Source organism: Ursus americanus, chromosome 14, assembly GCF_024610735.1.
Source record: "Ursus americanus isolate L20-20 chromosome 14, mUrsAme1.1.p, whole genome shotgun sequence".
NCBI classification, from domain to species: Eukaryota; Metazoa; Chordata; class Mammalia; order Carnivora; family Ursidae; genus Ursus; species Ursus americanus.
Genome location: NC_142140.1, coordinates 70,728,981 through 70,752,026, shown reverse-complemented (window position 1 = coordinate 70,752,026; position 23,046 = coordinate 70,728,981). Strand labels below are relative to the sequence as shown.

The 23,046-nt window shown below is 58.4% G+C and overlaps 1 protein-coding gene across 1 annotated transcript; it reads right to left on the bottom strand.

Annotated features, from left to right (window-relative positions):
- Window positions 1–312: 312 nt before the first annotated feature.
- Window positions 313–22,606, bottom strand: GRAP (GRB2 related adaptor protein). Its single transcript, XM_045778208.2, has 5 exons — window positions 22,442–22,606; window positions 15,326–15,423; window positions 10,752–10,874; window positions 2,315–2,483; window positions 313–630 (listed from the first exon to the last, which is right to left on the bottom strand). The coding sequence occupies exons 1-5, from the start codon at window positions 22,517–22,519 to the stop codon at window positions 445–447; spliced, it is 654 nt and encodes a 217-aa protein (XP_045634164.1). The 5' UTR covers window positions 22,520–22,606; the 3' UTR covers window positions 313–444.
- Between the last annotated feature and the right edge of the window lie 440 nt (window positions 22,607–23,046).

Genomic DNA, 23,046 nt, shown 5'->3' with positions numbered 1-23,046 from the left:
GCAGGCCCAGCAGATGGTCGTGAGCCCAAGGTGAACCCATCCACCATATGCAGCCCCCAGATGCTTGTAACATAGGAGTCCTCACCTCTCCCTGAGCTTGGGGGCATTCATGGTTGGACGGGGAGGGGAGCTTCTGCCGCTCTGCCCCAGGGCACCCTGCGGCCGGTAGCCGATGGGAAGAGGCCAGCGGGAAGCCCTGGGAGCTCCCCTTGCCTGGTGGTCACTAAACATCACAGTGGTTCTTGGGCCCCGAGGCCCGTCCCAGTTTGTGCAAAGCAGCGGGTGCCCGGGCCCGGCAGTGAGGAGGCCCACATTCGGGTCCAAGACCCTCGGCTGAGCCCCGTGGGGCCCGGGGACGGGGCATCCACGTCTCCTCTCTGGACCTCAGTGTCTGCTGGGTGCGTGGTCTGCCGGCTGTGCCCCCACCCCCGGGCACCACTCCGCTTACAGCTGCACTGGCTGGACATAGCTCCGAGGGAAGAAGCCGACGCGTCCGCACAACCGGCCCCGCCACCAGTGGGGGTCGAGATGCTCCAGGACCTCAATGATGTCACCGCGGTGGAAGCTGAGCTGTGAGGAGTCCTGGGCCGAGAAGTCAAACTGGGCCTGGGCAAAGCAGGCCTGCGGGGACTGCGAGGGAGGAGGTGATTAGCGGGGATTTTTCAGGAGGCCCCAACAAGATTGGCTGTGGGTGGGAGGGCAGAACCGAGCTTGAACTTGCTTCTCACTCCAAATCCAGATAGATGGCCACGCCACCCCATGAGCCCCCAGCCGCCTGCCCCTTGAATGTCTGCAGCCCGGAGACTGCGTCTGAACAGACCAACAGGACCATCTGGTCCACAGGAACAGACCCTATAAACCGTAAATGATGCGTAGCTGAGAACAGACTTGACTGCTGACTGCTCTTGCCTTGACCAGACTTAGAGGGACAGGATGTCACCCAGAGCTGCTCCCAGCTCTCAGGCCTGGGTTCCAGTCCTATTTATACCCCAAGGCGACCTTGGGTAAGACCCTGCCCTTGTGGGACTTGGTGTCCCCATCTGCAAATGGCAGCTGGACAAAGCTCTCCACAGGCACGTCGGCCCGGCGCCGTGACAATTATACCCAGTGTCCCAGCCCTGCCTGCCCCACCAGGATCTCTGTTCTGAGCCTGTGGAATCTTATCCGGGATGGGTGATAGGATCAGCAGACAGGCTCTAATTAGCGGTTCTCTGCCCAGGAAGGAGGAGGCGGTAGCATGGGTCCCACAGGGTGGGTGACCCCAGGGCCCAGGCCGGAGTGAAGCAGGGGGCGTGGGGAGCCCTCAGGCAGCCCCCAGCTCCATCCTGGTCGGGGACAGAGGCTTGAGAGCTCACAGCTAACCCCGCCCCCACGGTCAGGCTGAGGACGCCGAGCGTCCTGGGGGGACAGAGAGTGCACTAATGGGGGTCTCCCAAGGCACCCTTTGACTCTCCTGGCACATGACACCCCAGGGCTCATTCTCTTGGACATCAGGGAAACTGAGGCCGAGTTGAGGAATGAACTGACCCTGAGGTCACGCGTGGTGGGGGTCTCGAACAGGCAGGACTCCAGCGTCTCTGTGGCAGCCCAGTAGCCCCTCCCCAGGATATGCTCTCTGTATGCTCTGCAGAGCCCAGGCTCACCTGGGCGGTCCTAGGGTCCTGACCTCTAGCCCCGGGCCTTGCCGATGCCCCCCCCCAAAGAAAACAGCACTTGTCGGGGCTAATAACCCCGTTGGCTGGTGTCATCATTCTAATCACACCCTGAGCCCGGCCAGCACGTCGCCCATGAATGCTCCTCACGCTGCCCCCACCCCACCCAAGGCCAGCTCCTGGGGACAGAAACCAGGACGGAGCCGACCCTGCAGGTGGTCTTGGGGGAGCCTCAGTTTCTCCACCTGTACAATGGCCACGATGAGGCCCCCAGCTCAGTGCATGGCACCCAGGAGGCTCCGCGGCGTGTCAGGACCTTCAAGCATTCAAAACGCACGGGGTACCTACTGTGACCACGGCCGGCGCCAGGAGCCGAGAACAAGCCAGACACCGGGGCCGCCTGCCATGTCCACTCCGTTCCTTCCCTGTCTTTCCCTCTGCATTTCCACCCTCGCTTGTCTTACTGCCCGGCCACCAGAATAGGACTTCGGAGCCTGGGCCGGCCCCCTCCTCCCGCTAGGCGGGGCTGCGGGGGAAGGAAGCGAGGCCACGCCCCCGCCCTGCCCCAGCGGGTGTCTGACGCCCCTGCAGACACAGACCTTGCGGAGAGGCTCCCGCGCAACCCCCTTCCCCCACCCCACCCACCCCCCCAGCCCACCTACCTTGAGCAGGGGCTCCTCGTCCCGCAGGAACACCTGCCGCTGCTTGGCGATGGTCGTGGTGCGGTAGAAATCCACCAGCTCGTTCAGGGAGTTGAACTTCTCTTCCCACAGGAAGTACTTCCCCGAGGCCTCGCGCAGCACCTTGAAATGCTGCACCTGGTCGCCGTAGCTGGGGGACAGGAGACCCCTGAGCCCAGACCCAGGGTCCCCGGGGCCCTGTCCCTGCCCGCACAGCCCCAGGGCCTCCTTCCTCACCCCCACCTGGAAGCCGGCCACTCTGGCTCCTGGTGAGACCTGCGGGCAGGAAAAGGGGCCCGTCCGGGAGGGCAGGGTCCAGGCCCACTGACCCGGCCGGATGTGAGACCTGGTGAATCCCCCTGAGCGGTGGCTATGGAATTAAGGATGTGGGCGCGGGAACAGGCCCCTTGGCTGCTGTGTGACCTTAGGCAAATCACTGAACTTCTCTAAACCTCGGCTTCTTCATAGTGGTCGCTCCTCCCTTCTGGATATGTGTTCAGAAGATGCAACACTAAATGGGTTCCTCTGAAAGAGGGGGTCAGACAGCTCCTCCTCTCCCCCAGTGCCCGCCCGGCCCTTGCAGTTCCACTGAGGAGTGAGTGCTGAGACCATCGATTCAGGCAAAGCCTGCCTGTGTCTTGGGTGCTTCATGTCTCTTCCTGCCCCCTACCTCAAGAACCGTCTATGGCTCCCCATTGCCCTCCAGATAAAATCTTAACACCTCAGACTCAAGATCTGGCTCTGGCTATGTGCCCAGCCTCATTTCCTTCATACGCCTCATAAACTCTTGCCCGCGTGCCTCATGTCCCATGCCAGGACGGGCCATGACCGATTGGGACTAGAGGTGGTGCCGGCGTGGGGTGGGACAAGGGGCAGCACAAACCACTGGGATTCCCCTCGCTGCTGCAGGGGTGGCTGGGCCCACCGCATGGCCCAGGAGGTACAAATTGGGCCATTGGTACAGTGGAGAAACTGACGATCCAAGTGCAAACCGTGACCTTCCCAGGGTCACATGGCAGCAAAGCCAGAGCTGGGGCCACAGCTGTCAAGGGCCTCTGGTCAAGTGTCATTCTAGCATACTCCCCTGTTGGTTCTCATCGTATAACAATAGGAATCATAATTATTCCAATTGTGGTCTTGATAATGTCCCAGACTTTGTCATCCCCAATCCAGGATGACTCCCTGGGCTGTGATCCCCAGGAGGCCTTCCCTCTCTCAGCCTCTGTGCCTGGCCGAGTGGCAGCCATCCTTCCCGGCTCTGGTCAGCGCCCCTGGGCCTCAGCGTCCTCACCTGCCCAAGGAGGGGGAGGGAGAGATTGCCAGCAGCTGCAGGAAGAAGACAGAAGAAGCCAACCTGGGGGTGGGGGGGTTGCTGGTGGAGCTGAGAGCCCTGGAAGCCCGGGGTGGGGGGGCTGTGGGCGTGGCCAGGCATGTGTGTTGGGGGCACAGTCTGGCCACTGGGCGCGCACTGGCCCCTCTGCCTCCCCAGCCACAGTGGTCTGGAGACTTGCCAGTAAAAAGGAAAGAACACCTCCCGGGTTCTAAATTTAAACCGTGTTAAACAATTTTGTAAGCTGGGGTTTGCCTGCAGTCCAGGTTCCTCCAGGCCCACAGTCCAGGGTCTTGTAAGGCCCAAATAGGAGCGGGGTACTGTCATCAGCAGCCCCCCAGACGTCCTGCTATCTCATCCCTGCCTGCCATTCACCTCCTCCACCTGTCAGCCCTGGGCTGGCATGCTGCTTTGGTAAAGGCCTAAGATTAAAGATGGAAGACAAAGAATTGTTCAAGGTATGTGTGTTGGGGGGGGCAAAGTTGGATGGTCCCGCCCTGCCCATGTTAAGGGGTCCAAACCACACAGAACCCCTCTCTCTTCGCTCAAACATATCTCCCCTCTAGGCCTTTGCATACATGATTTTCTCCAAATTCTTCTCTAGTCGAACTCCTACTCATACTTCAAAACCCAGGTAAAATGGCCCAACTCAGAGTCAGAGGTCTCCTTGGGTTCCTCAGCCCTTCATATAGCCTTCTCCTAACCCACTGATCCTAATGGCTTGCACAGAAAGGGAGGCAGGACTAGGCCCTGAGGGTGTAGCCCAGTTGGGAGAGGCTGGACACAGAGAAAAGAGCATCAGGGCCCAAGGCTTATGTGCTTTCAGGGTGGTCTGTTCCTGAAAACCCTCTCTTGTTCACTCTGAGCTACAATTCTAGCCCTCTAGGGGTCCTGGCCATGAAACAGACCTGACCCCTAAGACATGTCCAGATCTCAGGGCAGCTTAGCTCCAAAGGGAGCCAGTTCCTCCCCCGGCTCCCCAAGAGGCTCTGGGAACAGGTGGAGCAAAGATCTCCAAACCTGAGACAAAGCCGCTCGTGTGCTGTCAGCAAGCATTGTTCCCAGGTGACTAAGCCCGGTGCTGTCAGCCAGGGGCCATGCAGGTCTGTGTTCCTGGAATGGAACTAGGGCAGGCAGGTGGAGAGTGCTTCCTGCCCTGTCTGGCCTGCCGCAGCGTCCCAGAGGCCAAGCACTTTCCTTGAGGCACGACTGAGCCCGATGACTCCCAAGTGCCCTGTCGCAGCCAGATCGGGGTGGCCCCAGCCCCTAGACTTTGGCGGGGGTGCAGGGTGAGGAGTGTCTCTCAACCCAACGCTGGGCAAGTGAGAAGCCAGGAAGACAGGGACCCCAAGGACTCCGTGTCTGGGCCACCTGGTGCAGAGTCAGAAGGCTCCGACTCTGGACTATCCCCAGGGAGGAGCCTGCGGTGGGGGCAGCCCCTCCCCTCCGGCGAAGGGGGCAGAGAAGCATGTGGTAGGTTTGTGAACGAGATCTCAACGCCCAAGTGACCACCTGGAAAGTTAGCCAGAGCGAAGTATTCCCTGATCACACAGGAGGATCAGCGAGTGGAGAACTGGAGATGAGACAGGAAAGGGGCCGGGGACCCAGGACTTCTAGAACCTTCCAATCTGAGAATTGGAGCATTCTCAAATCAGGGAAGCTTGCGTGGTCCAGCCCCTTGCCTGGGTGTGGTACATAGTAGGTGCTCAGTAAATGGCAGGTCTCGTCCCTTCTCCCACTCGGTCCCAATTTCCTGTCCTACGGTGAGAAGAGGGGGGCCCAGAGAAGAGAGAGGCCTGCCCACAGCCAGGGGCGGCCGTGCTGGTGAGGCTGCTCTGCATGGAAGCCGGGCATGGCCCCTTCTGATCAGTGACCGCACCTGTCTGAGGCCAAGCCGGGCCATCTCCATCAGATGACCCTAAGGTCTCAGCATCTGGGACAGCTTCTCTCTCTCTCTCTCTCTCTCTCTCTCTCTCGCTCCAGCCACCCAATCTGCCAGCCTCATGGGGGCACTTGCCTGTGATCTCCCCAGGTGTACCGTCCCTTTCCTCTGCCTGGTCTTGGCCTTAGCCATCCTTCAAGGCCCGCATGGAGCCTTGAGGTGATCTGAGAGCCCCTTAGACCCTCGTGGACTTTCCAGACCTGGGCCTGCGTATCCAGGTGTCTGTCCCTATCGTGTCTGAGTGTGCATGGGCGTGGGGGGGTGGGGCTGGGTCTCTCTCTGCTCTGCCAGAGTGACTGCACGTGTGGGTCCCTTTCTTCACAGCCATGGATGTGTTTGTTTGTGTGTGTGACCCCCACGGCCACCTACCCAGGGGGATGAGGGCCAGGGCCTGGCCTCTGTCACAAAAGCCTCAAGGACCAAGTGAGGCCTGATGGTAGCAGCAGTCTGTCCTGCCCAGCAGGTTTTTCTGGCCTGGTGGTGGCAGCTGCTAAAGGGACAGGGGCAGCACAGCGAGGATAAAGAAGGCTAGGGTAAGGTCAGGAGCCCCAGGACTGCCCCAACTAGGGCTGGTGGTGGGCCCTCCTGGGCAGAGGCCTGCGTGCAGACTGCCCAGTGGGTGATCTTCACGAGGCATGGCCCTTCTAGCCTCAGTTTTCCCATCTGTGAAAAGGGCAGGGGTAGAATACATGGACAGCAGCAGGAGTGAAATAGAATCAAAGAGGCCTTGGCAGGGACCTGCGGGTCTTTGGGACTCAGGAAAGGTGCATGGAAGGCAGAACAGGTCTGCCCGGGCACAGAAGGTCAATGGGCACTTGCTCTGTGCTTCCTTGCTGTGTGACCTTGGGTAAATTACTGCACCTCTCTGAGCTTCCGTTTCCTGTAAGACGGGCTTCTGGGGATGGCTCCCTCTCCCTCTCAGGCTTTGCCTGGATCAGGTAGCACCCTCCACCTTCTGCCACCTCTTCTGTCCTGCTTCATTTTCCCAAGAGCCTTTATCATCTCCCACGATTCTATATAATCTGCTAATTGTTTCTTGTCCATCCCCCCAATGGAAATGAGTGCCTAAAGGACAGGGAGCTTTGTCCTATTTTGTTCATGGCTGCATCCCAAGCACCTGGGACAAGGCCTGGTGCACAGAAGGTGCTCAGTGACCAGAGCAAACACACGTGCATTGACTCCAGGGCACCTCCGGCCTGAAAGGAAGCAAAATACATCACTTAGGACCAAACTGCCATTCACAGCAGAGGAGTCCACAGCAGCCTGGATGGGCATGTGGGGCAAAAGTCACACAGCCCAGGCGCTGTGCCCCAGCCTTGGTCCCTGGTCGGCTGGCTGCCAGCTCCCCTCCCTGCAGGTGGAGGGGAATAGCCCTCTGTAAACTCGTAAAGGGCAGCCAGCGTGGCCACCATCGCTCCACGAGGCAGCCCGAGGCCCATAAACCCACCTCTGACAGCTTTATGGGGCTTGGCATGAGCATGCGGGAGACGCCACGTGTCGTGGGGTCAGAGTCCCCAGGAGCCAAGGCAGCGAGGGCAGAAATGCTCTCACACGTGAATCTGCACAGCTGTCACTTTTCTGGATGGCCCCTGGGTCCCCGGACTTCAGTTATCGTCTCCAGGTTGTAGATGAAAACATTACAGCCAAGAGAAAGCCAGGACCTGCCTCATAGCAAGTTCTGAGCAGTCAGGACGAGAGCTGGGTCCCCGGCCGCTCCATGTCACTGCCCCTTCTCTAATAGCCCTGGATTCGTGGGACTGGGGGCTGGGAAGCACCGTGTGGCATTTTGGAGCACTTACTATGTGCTAGGCAGCATACTAAGCACTTTACAAGGATGTTCATTTTACAGACGAGGAAACCGAGGCTCAGCGGGTCACGTGCCCAGGATTTTACAGGTAGAAAGTAACAGAGCTGAGATTCTTGTTCAAAAGCCCACACTCCTAGCCATATACGCCCTCTGAGTCTGTTTCCTACTCTAATCCCTGCCGGGTTATCCTCCAAGGGCCACTGAAACACCCCCTTGAGAGACAATGGGCCAAAGATGGGAGCAGGACCCAGGAGTCCTGGCTCCACTGGGACGAAACCAAAGGTGAAGGACGCCACCTGGTGACGCTGTGCGCAAACCACAACTAGCTGAACCCAGGAAGCTCCTGCTGGTTCTGACCTTGGGGAGCTTAGCCCGGATACCTTGGGGGAGGTGCCGAGGGGCACTGTCTGAAGGACACTCCCAGACCTCCTCCCAGGACATTGGTGCTACCTCCCCTGCCCACCAACTGCATCCTTTCACTGCCTGTCGCTCCTCCTGGTCAAACTTGCTGCTATCCAAACCCATCCCTCACTGTCCCAACCCCGGATCTTTGCACATGCTGGTCCCTGTGCCTGCATAGCCTCTCTTTGTGCATCAAACTCCTACTCAGGCTTCAGGGACACACACACAAACACACCCACCCACCCACAGTAGGTTGAGATGCTTGGGTCTAAAACTGCGCATGTGCACGGGCGGGGCTGCAGTTACAGAGAAACGCCAGTAGAGGGCAGTGCACAAGGCCTTAGTGCGCTAAATTCAGGCAGTATGATCAGTTAACAGAGGAGGGAGTGGGGTTAGGGGGGCTAATCCTCCACCCCCCCCACTTCCCCTCAGTTCGGGCTGCAGAAGCTACCCCAGTGAGTCCCCTGTGCCCCTGATTGCTGGGTGATCTTGGACTTTGGAACTGATTCCAGGAGGCACCCGAAGCTGGCCCAGCCCCCCTGGTGGGCGCCATTCCTGGACGACCAGGCCCTTGGACAGCCAGCACCTGGAAAATTGCCATTTCCTGCTTTTGCAGGGACCCCAAAAGGAAGTGGGGGCTGGGCTGTGCAGGCAGGAAGGTGACCGGGGCCACTCCAGGTGTCCACAACCATGGGTGGGGGTGGGATCAGGACTAAGAACGCACAATGTCTCCCACACACATACACACTGACAGTACTCCCATTTTTAAGATGGGGAAATAGAGGCTCAGGTAGGGCCAGAGCCATTCCCACCCCCCAGGGTAACCAGCCTGTTCCCTGTGGGTGGGGGTGTGTGGAGGAAGTGAAAAGAGCCCACAGCTGCTTGCAGAGCTTGGAGAGGATCAGGTAAGGGCTGGTACCTCTCATCACGTTGGATCATTTTTACACACCGCCCCCCCCAGCAGCCTTCCTGACCGCAGCAGTCTTCCCCACATGGGTGCCGCCAGGCCCAGACGGGGAGATCACCACCGCACAGAGCCCCGGTGTGCAGAGTCCACACCACCATCTGGAACAGAAATGGACCAGCCAACAGCACACCAGTCACAGAGCTCACCCCAGCATCTGGAAGAGCCTGGAAGGCACCGACCTACTTCCTCACCCCCAGCCCCTGCACTAACCATCAAAGGGGTCCTGTGTTCATTCATCCTTTGGACAATCAAGCCATCAGCTGCAAACCAGCCCGGTCCTAGGAAAACAGCCTCTTAGCAGCCACGCCGCCCAGCTCCAGGGTCCAGCACCCGTGCCTCCTTCCAGCGGCAAGCTTGCCGCCCCAATTCTGCTCTCAGAGACAGTGAGCACCTCCCCCATGCAGGCTCTGTGCCCACTGCCCACAGAGCCCCTGACAGTTGGTATGGCTGCTGGCTCTGACTTTGGGCACACCCTGCTCCAGCCGCTTGTCATGCCTTCAGCCCCCACCACGGTCCCAGATGCCATCACCTTCTGCCTGGCTCCTCTCTGGCCCATCATCCTTCCTCCTCATAGCAGCCAGAGGGATGGGCTGAGAAATGGAAGCCAATCACAGCTGCCCCTGCTCCGGACCCTCCGTGGCTCCCTATTGCTCTGAGAGAAAACTCCACCTCCTTGTCGGGATCCGTCAGCCCCATCTCTTTGATCGTATCCCCCACCTCTCTCCACCTGGCTTCTCTGCTCCAATCAGGCCACCTCCTGTGGATGCCAACACGCCCCAAGTGCTTCCTACCTCAGGGCCTTTGCACTGCTGTTCTGTCTACCTAGAAGTCTCTCCTCCCGGGTCCTCATTCCTAGAGACCTGGGCAGCCTCCACTTCCAGGTTCAGACCTTTGTTCAAATGCCACATCCTCAGAGCGGCCGTCTCTGACCACCTTGACTCCTGCGGTATGCCTTTGCTTCCTTGTTCACTGTCTGTCTCCCCCACTGAGACATAAATCCCTAAGGGCAGCCATTTTAGTTCCTTTACTGTCATTTCCCCAGCCTCTAGAACAGCCTGGCCCATGACATGTAGCTTAAAGAATAGTCCGTGAATTTCTGCATCTGTGTCCTACTGTTCTAGGCACTGAGAATAGGAAAGACAGACCAGACCCCTTCACCCCCGACTTCCATTCCTGTTTTCTACCTTCCAGCCTGGGTTCCCCCATTTCCCCAGGTGTGGCCTTTGGGATTGGGTTCTGCCCTGCCCAGAGGCTGCTACGTCATGCCTGAGGGGCTGCCTGTCACCAAGCCAGACCCTCCCAGCACGGCCACCCCGCTGCGACGTCGGGTACTGTTCTGATCATTCTAAATCTATTGACTCAAAAAAATATATACATTGACTCATGTATTCCTTGTAATGACTCATTTCACATCAGAAGAAACAGGCACAGAGAGGTTAAGTGACTCGTTCAAGGTCACACAGCCAGGAAGTGGCAGAACTAGAATATGAACCCAAGCAGCCCAGCTCCGTAGTCCATCATCTGGTTTACGGTACCATGTGGTGAGACCCTGTCCGCAGCACATCCTGGACACCTGCCCTGGGTGCCTGGTGCCCTCCTGCCCCCAGATGCTCCCATCACCTCAAACCCTGGCATCCTTCTTTCTTCCCTCAGGAGGAGTCCTTGGTGGGTCCTTACTGCTCATAGAATACCAGACAAACCCTTCACGCTGGCCCCTGAGACCTTGCAGTGGACCCAAGCCTGCTTTCCAAACATGGTCCCACGGCTCTGGGCCCCACCGTGGGGTGCATGTCATTCCCCAACCCCCAGACAGTCAGTCCCCTGCTCCCAGGCTTGGGCTGCTTCTCCTTCAAGGATGCCTCTCCCTCTACCTGGGTCTGTGAGCCCATGTCCTGTGCTTCCAGGCTCAGCTGCAATGGGGCCTCCCTGCCCACCCTTCTCTGCACTGCCCCCCTCTGGGTCAGAACTCACTTCACGGAGACCGAGAACTCCCCTGGGGAGCTCTCACTCTCCCGGATCAGGAAGGCTCCCAGGTGGTTCCGCTTCATCAGAATCTCTTCGGCCAGCTGCCGGGAAATCCTGCCCGAGTACCACCTGCAGGGAGATGGGGCAGGTGAGGGCAGTGGGAAGGCCAGGCTGCCCCCCTCCCCATGTGCCGGGCACCCCACGTCGCTGCTCTTCACAGCAGACCCGAGACACAGGAAATACGATTGTACCCATTTCACAGATGAGGAAGCTGAGGCACCGAGACGCAAAGCTACAAGCACAAGGTTACACGCTGAGGCAGGCAGGACCTGGGACCCAATCCCAGCATTTTGGCTCCCAAGCGCAAGCCTTTCCCACCTTGCCAGGCAAATATCCCCTTAGGAAAAGAGAAAACTAAAACCTTAGTGAACCTGCACCCAGCCAACCCCAGCCGAGCTCTTCCGTTTTAGATGATAGATTCTTAAAAGTGAAAAAATATAACAACGGATGACAAAAGCAATAGCAGCTTTGGTCTGATGAGGAAAGCTCTCTCCCTGCACCCATTTCACACAGCCACAGACTGAGGCCACCTGGAGTTTTTTCCGCCAGGTATGAGTCCCTTTTCTGGCTGACCACATGGAACTGGGAATGCAGAAGCGCCTGGCAAATGCAGAGTCTTGCAAGACCCCCACTGCCCTCCGACCCCCAGTGCCTGGGGTGGGGGGGGAGCGAAAGGCTGGGACTCAGCTTCTCTGCTGGTCCTGCCCATCTTGCTGTGTGCCCCAGGCAAGTCCCCGGCCTCTGTGGGCCTTGCCGGCCCTCGCAGCGTCCCAGTCTCTGACTGGGCCCTGTATTGTGCAGATGGGGAAACCAAGGCCCAGAGCAGGCAGAGTCTCACGGTGGCACCATGACCCACCAGCGGCGGGGTCTGGAAACTCCATTCCTTGTAAATCTTCCCTTCCCTCTTTCAGCAAATGTTTCCTGAGTCTGAGCTTGGCACCAGGGGCGGATGTGAGGTGGGACTTTTCCTGTTGTCTCAGGATGTTGCCGAGCCCTTGAAGCCCAGGGCGGGGGCAACAGGTGCAGCGGCAGACGCCGGCCCCACAGTGTCCTGCCCTGTCCGCACTCCCCACGGTGTCGCCTGCCAAACGGGAACACTGGGATTTGGCCCTGGGGCTTTTTTCTGGCGACTCACAAAGGCCTGTGTAGGGTGGGCTGAGCCCCCAGAACATCGTCGAGGGATGACTGAGGGGAGCAGGTGGGTACACACTCAGCTCCCCTGTCTCCGATGGAACATTCTGGAGAGACGGTGCTGTCTCCCCGCCCTCCAGCCGCAGCCGTGCTGAGAACACACCCGTAGTGACTGGCTCCTTCCCTGCTCCCTTCCCACTCCCATGTAAAGCCCTTGTCCCCCCAGTGCAACCCAGGCCCTGCATCTGGGGAGCCCACACCCAGAAGTGAGGCTTCGCCCCCTGCCGCCCCCAAACGGGTGGGGACCCCAGAGCCTGTCTCACGATGGGTTTCCCGGGAGGGGAGGCGGTGAAAGAGGGTTGCTGAGTGTGGGGGCTCGAGGCAACCAACCGGATAGCTCAGCCCAGGTCCCCGGAGTTCGGAGTTCGGGAGGCCTGGATGGAGGCTTCCAGGCCAGAGGCTGGGCTGGGGGTGGGGGGCGGGGAAGGGAGCTCCTGCACCCGGAAGCCCCCCGGCAGGACACAGGTACAGGCACCCTGCAGGAGCAGGGGCCCAGCGGGGCCCCGAGTGGGTGTTTCCTGAGGGCCTGGGTGTCTCCAAAGAACCCACAAAACCCCACAGGAGGCGTCAGTGTGTGGGCGACCATTACCCTCAAAGGCTTTCACAACCACACCCTCTGAGGAGCCCAGCCCTGCCCCCATCGGAACAAGGCCCGGCTGGTCCTCAGGTGGCTTGAAGGACGGAGTGCAGGAGCAACATTCCCGAAGCCCCCAGAACCCGGCTGTCTCCGCCATGCCAGCACCACTTTCCTCAGGGTCACCTCGTATCCTCCCCCATTTCACTGATGTGGAAACTGAGGCCCGGAGAAGGGCAGGGATCCCCCGAAAGTTTGCCCAGCAAGTCCCTGGCTCTTACAGCACCCCCTCCCCAGGCCTGGTGGGCGCAACCCAGCGGCAAGGGGGCCCACAACACAGGGCCGCAAATCCCATGCTGACGCTTGCCGGCTGTGTGTGCCTGGACAAGCCATTCAACCTCTCTGTGCCTCTGTCTCCTTGTCCATGAGACGGTGATGATAGCGCCCGGCTTCCAGGGCCCCTGGAAGACTGGGGACTCTGAGGAACTAGCTCATGCCCCTCCCCCCGCAGCACTCCCTTAGGCCTGTCCGCTGCCCTCCCTGGCAAATTTCTACTCTAACTCCCACACCTGTCGAGCCATGCCCTTCTTCTGGAAAGAGCTCCCTGCCGCCCCCTGGTGCACTGCTGGGTGGGTGGCTCTAGAGTACCTGGTCTGCCTCATGGCTCCCCCAGGGGCTCCCTGGCCTGGCAGGGGAGACAGTGGGTCCTCGGGGAAGGAGCAGGGCTGGTGTAGGCCAAGTGAGGCCTCTGGGACCCCAGTCCTCCCCCCTCCCCTCTGGGGCCTGACGGCTAAGTCAGATGCTGAGCGGGAGTCCCCCCCACCCACCCCACCCCCGCTATTTCGGGGCCAGGGCAGGTGCTGAGGTTAGCAAGAAGGCACCCGGGCATGGCCTCCGGCAGGCTGGTTGGAGGCCTGAGCCCTGTCCCCACTCTGTCCCACACACCACTGACCAGAATTGACCCCAGGGACCACAACGGCCTCGGACACCGGGACCCTCCACGGCTTCCAATGGGTGCAGTCTTATCTCAACCACCAGCAGAGCCTGGAGAGGCCTGGCCTTGCCCTGAAATCCGCTCGAGGCTTCCCAGCAGCTTTGGGCCTTCCAGCCTGGGCCGGGACATTTCCTGCCCCTGGGGGTCTCTCCCTGACCCACCGGCCCTCGGGAGTCACTGCTGCCTGTGCTCACTCCCCGGGCCGCCTGGCATCTCTCCGTGTCTCTCCCCTCGTGCCCTTCCTTAATTGACAGAAAGACTATAAAAGGCCAGAAGGGCAGACACCTGCCCCCTGCAACACTTCACGGAGGGCCGCTGCGGGGCCTGGGTCTGGGAGCTGGAGGCTGCGGCCTCTGTGTGGGAGGCTGGGGATGCCTGGGGCCCTGGCAGGGGAGGAGCTGGGGACCCAGGTGGGATGGGGCTTGCCCAGCACAGGAAGCTGGAGGCGGGGGCAGCTTTGGAAATAACTCGAAGACAGATAAAGAGGAAGCACCCCCCCAGACCCCGCCTGGGTGCTGCACCTCCCTCCCCTTCCACCCCATAGTCCCACACACCTCGTGGCCTCCAGTCTGTCCCCCTCCAGCCTGCGTGGCCCTGTCACGGTCCTCCACATCTGACTGAGTCCCTCCCCCGCTCAGCCACCTCCATGCTCCCCACCGCCCTGGACCCGCCATTTGAGGCCCTCCTGCTGGGTCCCGCTGTCATGGGTTCAGCCTCATCGTCCTCCCTGTCTCCTCTCCCAGGAGTGCCTTTCTCTTTTTCTACTTAGCTAACTCCTACACACCCTTCAAAAACCTCCTTCGTTTCTGCCTCTTCTGAGAAGCCTTCCCCAGTTACCTCAGTGCTGACTGCTTTCCCATCTTGGGCTTTCTTTGGGTCCCTTCTCTCCCCCAGGATGGGGCCCTTCTGACCCCAGCCGCTCCTCGTGTGTCTCCACCACACCCCCTGGGGCTGTGGCTAGTGTTTGATGAATGACTGAGTGCGCGGCTACCTCTGCCACCATCTCAAGCAGATCCAGTCGGCTTTTTCATGGGTTCTTGGCCTCTGGGGCCTGTTCTGGGGCTGGGCTTGGCCCCCGCCATTCCCAGGGCAGCAGGCTGGGATGCTTACCTGCTGCGAGCCCGATGGGGGCTTCCCTAGGCCCCGCACGTGACTCCCACTCTGCCCCGATCCTGGGGGATTGGTCTGTTCGGCCAATGGGCATCTCCCCACAAAACCCCAAAGGCAGGGCCCACGGGATCTGTTCCTGCCCCGCCATCACCCCTCCATTGTCCCCCCCACTCCTCAACCTCACACAAGGTTGAGCCAGACTCTTAGAGGGAACGCTAGAATAGTCTGCAGATTGAAACCTTGGCCCTCCTCGTGTTACAGATAGGGAAACTGAGGAATAGAGAGAGCAGGACCCCCCCCCCCCCCAGAGACCACACGGCAGCCAGTGGCCCAGCCAGCCCAGGGCCTGGGGCCCTGTCCCTCCTGGGTGTTCCCCGGTGTTTCAGATCCTCAGTGGTGTGGCCTGGGCTGGCCCTGACTCTGCCACTATTTGGTCCTCACATCTCTGTCCCCTGCCCCTGCTCAGAAATGGGGGTCCCCAGGCAGAAGAACGAAAGCCAGAGCGAGGAGTCCCCGTGCCTGAGGGGTGTGCCAGGCCCCGAGCTTTTCAGGCAGCTCGGCTCAGCCTGGGCCAGGCCAGGTGGGGACATCGGGCTGCAGGAGCTGGGGTGGGGGAGCCTTGAGGATAGGGCTGGGGTGACAGCCACTCACGGGTGGGGCTTGACACGGATGTAGTTCTTGGGAATAAAACCCTCAGCGCCTCGAAGCTCAGCCTTGTACCAGTTCTGGTCATCTTCCATGTTCAGGATCTGCGGGCAGGAGAGACACAGTCACTCGGTCACCGAAGGGGGACAGCTGTTACCTGCTGAGGTCCTGCTGTTCAAGGACTCATTTCACAGAGGAGGGTTGGGGAGCTGCCCAAGTTCACAAGGGGTGTCTGATGTCACAGTCCTGCTTGCTTACAGGCCTCAGGACACCCTGTCCCCAGAAGGGTCACAGACTCCCCAGGTTGGACAGCTGGGGACCCAGAAGAGGTGTTGGTCAGTGGGTTGAACTTTGGGGGGCTGGAGCTGGACTCTCAGGATATGTTCCTCAGACCCCTCGCAGACCATGCAGTCTTGGGGGGGCTGATGTGGGGTGCCTCTGTGCCTGAGCAGGGGGACTCCACGGCATTTGCAGGCCAAGCACTGAGCCATGCGGTGGAGGTCTGAGGTCCCCCGGAAGGTCGGGGAGCCCCAGCCCCAGCCTGGTGCCTCCTGGTGAGAGTTCAGCTGGGGTCACTTGCATTTAAACAGCCCTTATTATCTGCGTTCAGGGGTGTCATTTCAGGGTAGTGGGGACTCAGGCACCAGGGAGCAAATAAGGGAGGCCTTTGGCCTACGCTGAGGCTGAGGCGAGGCCTGCTCAGGTCACATGGGCCCCTTGTCCATGGCGTGAGGCCTCTGCAGCCCCACAGGTGGGCTGAGAGGAACCGAAACGGCTCGAGTGGGGTGGGCGTTGCAGTGGGTGAGCAACCAAGCGGCCGCAGGGAGGAACGGGCCGGGCCTGGGAAGTGGGTAGAGCATGAACCTTGGGCCTCCTTCCTCCTTTCCCCGGGCCAGCCTCCCACATGGCCAGCTCATCACCCAAGGCTATTTCACAGGCGGGGACCGTGAGGCCCAGAGGAGGCAGAGCCCACAGAGAAAGCCCGGACTCTGGGCTCTGGGGTTCTTGGCTCGGCTGCTCTAGGGGAGACCATGGCCCACTAGTGTTTAACCCCACTCCATCTCGCACTTGTGTCTGGACCCACGGCCAGGGGGGAGCAGGTGAAATATTGGCTCAATCTCAGCGGGTATTTGCTCCCCCCACCCCCCCAGCAATGGGAAAAAATCAGATATACAAAGCATCCCAAGTGAGGGCATGGGAGGGGCAAAGGCTCGGGGGCAGGCCAGTGCAAAGCCGTCCACTTAGGTCGATTTTGCCAGGAAGAGCTGAGATTTCTTCCTCAGGCCCAGGCCTTGCAGGCAGGCACCCCCTTATCTGTCTGCCAGGCCCCGTTGAGCTCCTTCCTTCCTGACTCTGTAGCCTGGGCAAGGTCAGCGGCCCCGGGGGGGGGGCGGACGGAAGCAGGTGGCTGACTCAGGACAACTTTTGCTGAAAACAAAACAAAACAATTCCCCAACATAATAGGACACTTAAAGCCTATCAGCTGCCTTCCAAGGCCACCCGTTCAAAGAAGATGCCCGGGAGCCTGGGCCTACCCTGCTCTGTCTGCTTCTGACTCTCTCCATAGTCTCGGCCTCAGTTTCTTCATCTGTGAAATGGGCACATATACGGCCTATGCTGAATGTGACAGTGTCTTAGAACTACGAAGTCCTGTGTGGCCGTGTGAGTGTCCTATCTAGAATAGAATCTTCGTTTCATTTTATTTTGTTTTGTTTTCCTGTCATCTCTGCCCCGAGGACCCAGAAATGTTCTCATTGGTTATATGAGCTGAATTCTGAATTCTTTTTTTTTAGATGGTATTTATTTATTTGACAGAGACAGAGAAAGAGAGAGCACAAGCAGGGGGAACAGCAGGCAGAGGGAGAGAGAGAAGCAAACTCCCCACGGAACAGAAAGCCCGAGGTAGGACTCCATCCTAGGACCCTGGGATCATGACCGGAGCTGAAGGCAGGTGCTTCACCGACTGAGCCCCCCAGGTATCCCAGGAGATGAATTCTTAATGTTCACATTGTTCAAAAGCTACAGACCCCCTGAGACGTGAGAATTCGCACAATGGAAAGAGACCCCAGCTCCTCCCTAGTGCAATCCACACCTTGGCCTGCCCCCAAGCCTTTGCTCCCACCGGGCCCTCCACCCAGATGCCGCCCTACCCCACCGTTCCCTGGCCGGGCCATTCACTTCTCAGCTATGCCCTGAGCACCTGCTGTGTGCCAGACCCGTGGGAAGGCCTAGCAAGCCAGCAGGGAACGAGGAGCTTACACCGTGGGGGGCAGAGGCAGACAGTAAAGAAGGATGGCAACCAGTTAACGGGTAATTTAATACAGTGGTACAGTGCTCTGAAATAGATGAGGATGTCTGGTCGAGGTCTGGGGATTGTCCGCAGGGGGAGATAGGGTGGTCAAGAAAGTCCTCTCTGAGGAGCTGATGCACGCACTGGGGCCCGAGTTACAGAAAGGAACTGGATGTGAGAAGATGTGGGGGAACAGCGGCCGAGGCAGAGGGGACAACCAGTGCAAAGGCCCTGAGGTGGGAGCTGTTCTCAGAACAGAGAGGAGCCAGTGTGCTGGGAGCTGAGGCAGGAGGCCAGCGCTGTGAGGTGAAGCGAGGAAGGCCAGCAGGGTGAGAGGATGTAGGCCTTGGATGCCATGGGAAGCCGAGAGAAGCCGTGGAGAGGTGTCTGGGGAGGCCCAGGCCCTGAGTCATGGCTGCCGTGTGGAGACTGGGACGGCTGGGAGCAAGGGGGGGGGGGCAGGGCGGCGAGGATCTTCTGCCCAGGGTGAGCAAGGGAGGCTCCGACCGGGCAGGCGGTGCGGGTGGGGGTGTGGAGAAGTAACCGGGGTCTGCATAGGTGTTGGCAGAGTCGCTGACGGGACTCAATGGCAGGCCCGGCACGAGACAGGTAGGGAGCGGCCAGGACGAGTCCAGGGGTTGGCACCTGCTATCGTGGCCATCGACGGCCCTGGGAATGGCTGTTGGGGAGCAGGTTGGGGGCTCAGGATCGACTGCATTGGGTCCGAGGTGCCATCGACCTTCCCTGTGGAGATGCAAAGGAGGCTGTCGGTTCCATGAGTCTGGGTGCTGGGGGCCAGGTCATCCCCTGAGAGGTGGGATGAAGGCACCGCCCACCTCCCTCCTCCAGCTAAGAGCAATGGGGTGCTGTGCCCCCAGAAGTGCCTGGCCCGACAGGGAGGACGCTTTGCTCCAGGGAAGTGATGTTTGGGGCCATTTGTCCAGAGTGGGTGCCCCTGCCACCTAGGCTTCCTCCAAGACCAGAGCTCAGATTTCTTTATCCACGGGGCGGGGGCTCCCAGAGGCTGGGATCCGCCTGAGGCACTGCTGTGACAGGGTCCGGCCTACAGGGGGCGCGCGGGAAACACTTGCTGGAAGAGTGAATGGGACAGCTCTAGGAGCGCCTCCGGGACCCCACCAGCCCAGCCAGGTAAAGGAGGGCCAGCAGACCCACACACCACCGCCCTGGCCGAGGAGAAGAGGGGACACAGCGTGACATCGCAGTCGTGTTTTTACGGTTCTACAGAGAGAGGGATTCGCGGGAGGGAGGCGGCTGAGGGCACCTCGGGGATAAAATTTAAGGGGGTGTCAAGAAACTCAGGCATCAAGATAAAGAATATAAGACAAGATGTTAAAAAAATCCAATCAGTGCAAAAACTCTGATTATGTTCATGAGGTAACAATAACGTATCGATACCAATCCGTTCACGTAGCAACGGTAGGGTGCTAATCGTGTCAGATGTTCCCACTGTGTTATCTCCTTGATTTTTCTGTAAATCTAACACTGTCCTGAAAATTAAAGTCTGTTTAAAAGCTAATGCAGGGGGTGCCTGAGTGGCTCAGTCGGTGAAGCGTCTGCCTTCGGCTCAGGTCACGATCCCAGGTTCCTGGGATCGAGCCCCACATCAGGCTCCCTGCTCAGTGGGGAGTCTGCTTCTCCTTCTCCTCCTTGCTCGTGCTCTCTGTCTCTCTCTCAAATAAATACAATCTTAAAAAAGAAGAAAAGAAAAAAGAAAAGGAAAGAAAGAAAAGAAAGGAAAAGAAAAGAAAAAAAGAGAAAAGAAAAGAAAAAAGAAAAGAAAAAAGAAAAGAAAATGGGACTAGCTCATGGCCCACCTCCCAAAACCAACCACTGCTAGCTTTTCAGATCATTTCTTTCTAGTCTCGTCTTTGGGACACAAATCCAGGGCATGATGGGCAGTTTTCCTTCTACAAAATTCATCCCTCTACAAAATTAATACCTGTTGATTATCTGTGTAGAGTTGATCCTCTGTGTGCATACGTTTGCGTTCTGCTTTTTGCCACTTTACGTATCGTGAGCTTTTGTTTAATGCCATTAAACACCCTCCCCAAATAGCATTTTCGGGGCCGTATGATATTTGGCACATCACTAGGCGGGCAGTCTAGGTTGATTTCACACTTGCAAACGTGCACCCATGTTCCCCACCCTCACCTGCTTCATTCTTCCCCGTGCACCGTCTCCATCGGACAGACTGTCTGTTACTTATTCACCTGCCTTGTGTGGCCCTCGTCTGCCACCAGAATTCAGCTGCATGAGCAGTGCCTGTGCCCATTTTCTCCTTGCTGAGTCGCCACTGCCTTAGCTGAGGACTGCAGACACACTGAGTGCTCCCTGAGTCCCCACGAGAGAACACGCATACACCCCTGATCATGTCTCAGTTTCCCAGAGGCAGAATTTCTGGCTCACAGGACATGGATACCTTTGCGGCTTTTTGTATGTTCCCCAAGTTCCCTGTGAAATCACTGTGTCACTTAACCTGTCTACCACCCCCATGTAAAAGTGCACATTTTCCCACACCCTCAATAACCTGAGAGATTCTTTTTAAAATAAAATTTTGCTGATTGGCAAATGGAAAACAGTTACTTGCTTTAAGTTGCATGCTCTGTTATTGGTGAAATTGGGCACTTGCTTACATTGCTTCTTTGGCAATTTTCCCATTCATTCCATTTGCCCACTTTTCTATTATGCTGTTTGTGATTTTCTTGTTGATTTATAAGAGCTCTTTACATATTAAGGACATTAATATTTTGTCACGATTTTTTTGTATTGTTTAAGCCATCATCATTTCTTACCTAGTAGACTACAAGAGCCCCTCTCTGCTTCCATTCCTGTCCCCTTTGTTATCTTTTGAAAATGTAAATCTGATCAAGCGTTTTTTCCCTGCTGAAAATTCCTCAGTGAGTATACCTCAAATTTGGAATGAAATACAAATCTTTCACAGGCCCTGATGCCTGCTTACCTCTCAACATCATCCTTACCCTCTCCTCACTGCTCCTCAGCCACAGACCTTTCAGCTCTTCAAACATACTAATATGGTCCTGCCTCGGGGCCTTTGCACCAGCTGTTCTCCCCACCCCCACACACACCTGGCGCTCTCTTCCACCCGGCTCTTTGCATGGTTGATTCCTGCTCATTCTTCAGGGCTCAGCTAAGGTGTTATCTCTCTCTCACTCTCTCTTTTTTTAAGTAAGCTCTACACCCAGTGTGGGGCTTGAACTCATGACCCCGAGATCAAGAGTCGCATGCTCCATTGGCTGAGCCAGCCAGGCGCCCCTAGGTCTTAACTCTTTTGAGAGACCGTCCTGACCACCCTATCTGAAGCTCTCCCCCTCCCTCCCACCCACGGTCACTCTCATTCCATCTCCCCGTGTTGATTTCTTCAATCCGTTCATCACCTCCCGATGTCACTCACTCTCTGGAATGTCAGCTCCCAGAGGGCAGGGACTTTGCTTGGTTCCTTGCTGTAGCCCCGGCACTTAGGACAATGACTGGCCCAGGGTATGGGCTCCATAGCTTGACAAACGCTTGTGGAAGGAAGGTAGAAAAAGGCACGTCTTCCCACTGCCTTACCTTCCTCCATCATTCTTGGAGCCTGAAAGGTCCCCTCCTCAGTCTCTGCGGACGGACACGGGATGCAAATCCCACTGGGAGCGATGCCCCCCGTTTCAGCTAACACTTTAATCCTTCCGTCCTTCCTTCTTTCCTGCAATGTTCCCCATGCTTTACTAGGAGCCTACAGTGGGCCAGGCCCTGCATTATGTCCTGGTGCCCCAGTGTAGGCCCTGCCTCGCGAGCTCGCTCCTTCCTTAGCGAGCACCTCTGTTAGAAGCAAACACGCTGGGAGTTGCCTAATACTTTAGCCAAAGTGAGTGGGAAACGTGACTCATCTTGGGGGTGGGGGTTATGGGCACAGGAATCTGGGAGGGAAGTGGAGACGTCATAGTCTTTACTACAACTGCCTTGGGGGACCCCCACTGACCCACCCTGTCCGCTGCTGGCTGATTACTCTGAGTCTTAGCTGGAGCCCACCAGCGACCCCATTCCTAGTTCCTCACTGTCCCCCTCCCCGCCGAGCCCCAAATCTGGGTCTAGAGACCCCAGGCTGCTCTCAAAGCAGTCAACGAGGCCTGTGAACGAGACCTGGCTAGGTTGTGCGGGTGCTAAGCCTGGCCCCGTCCCCGGATGGCCACATGTCCCCAGGGCCCCCAGCCCGTAGCTCAGGGGTCGCAGGTGCTAGTGTCCTGGCAGAGAGAGGAAGGGGATTCCTTAAGGGCACATGGTTCCTCTTGGAGAGCATCACGCCCCCGAACCCCAACCCAGGCTGTTCAGTCTTATGGGGACAGAAGGAAGGTTCCGGAATCAAGCCATGGTATGACTTTCTTCTCCCTTTCCTCCACACTGCTGGCAAGCTCCTTCTCTACACTGAAATCACAGTTCTTTCAGCCGCCCTAGAGTACGTGCTCTTCATCCCAAAGGCTTTCCTATCCCTCCCTCCCTCTTTTCAAGTGTCTTTTCAAACTCTTCCCAGGAAAACTGGGTGTTGAACCAACTCCTGCGAGGCACTATGCCAATGTCTCCTTGAATCCTCACAATGCATAGTTATCTCCCCATTTCCGAGATGGGGACACTGAGGATCAGCGGGGGGAGGCGGCTTGTCCAGAAGCACACAGCCGATACCTGGAGAAGCCGGGCCTGTCCTCCTCCGGAAGCCGGACCGTGTCTGGGGGGCTGTCCTGGGCCCCTGATTCTTAATAGCTGCCCCCACCCCCTGCTCCATGTGGGGCCAACTCAGCCCATCCCAGCCACCCTACCTTGAGTGTGTCCCCCTTGTTGAAGGCCAGCTCATCGCTCTCTGTGGCCTGGAAGCTGTAGAGGGCCACGGACTCCATCCCGCTGTCCCCGGGCCCCTGCAGCTGGGCTCCGAGCAGGGTCGGCTCTTCCTGCTTCCTCTGCAGTCGAGGACCGTCTTCCTTTGTTTTGAGAGCGCGTTGTGCTTTTGAAGCTGCCCCCGAGGGAGGAGAAACAGGAAGCAGACATGTCACAGACACGGCGAGCCTGTGAGCGGCCCAGCCTCTGCCTCAGACCCCAAAGGCCAGGTATGGCTCTTGGGGAGTCCCTGGGCTGCCCTGGGAGGGGGTCCCCTCTTCTACCCATGTCACCAATGGGATACGGAGGCTTCCAGAGGACAAGAGCCTTCCTGGGAGCTCAGGCAATATGTCTCATGGTCCCAACCACCCCCACCGACTTGCCAATCTGCGCTCCACGTTTTCTGAACTCCAGTGCCTCTCAGGACTCCCCAGGGCCTGCCTCTGCCCACCCCCACCAGCCCCTTGCCTCACATTCAAGGCTCTTCCAAACGACTACCCCCTCCCACCACCACTCGTCTCCAGACCCATCCTTTGTTATCCTCTTGCCC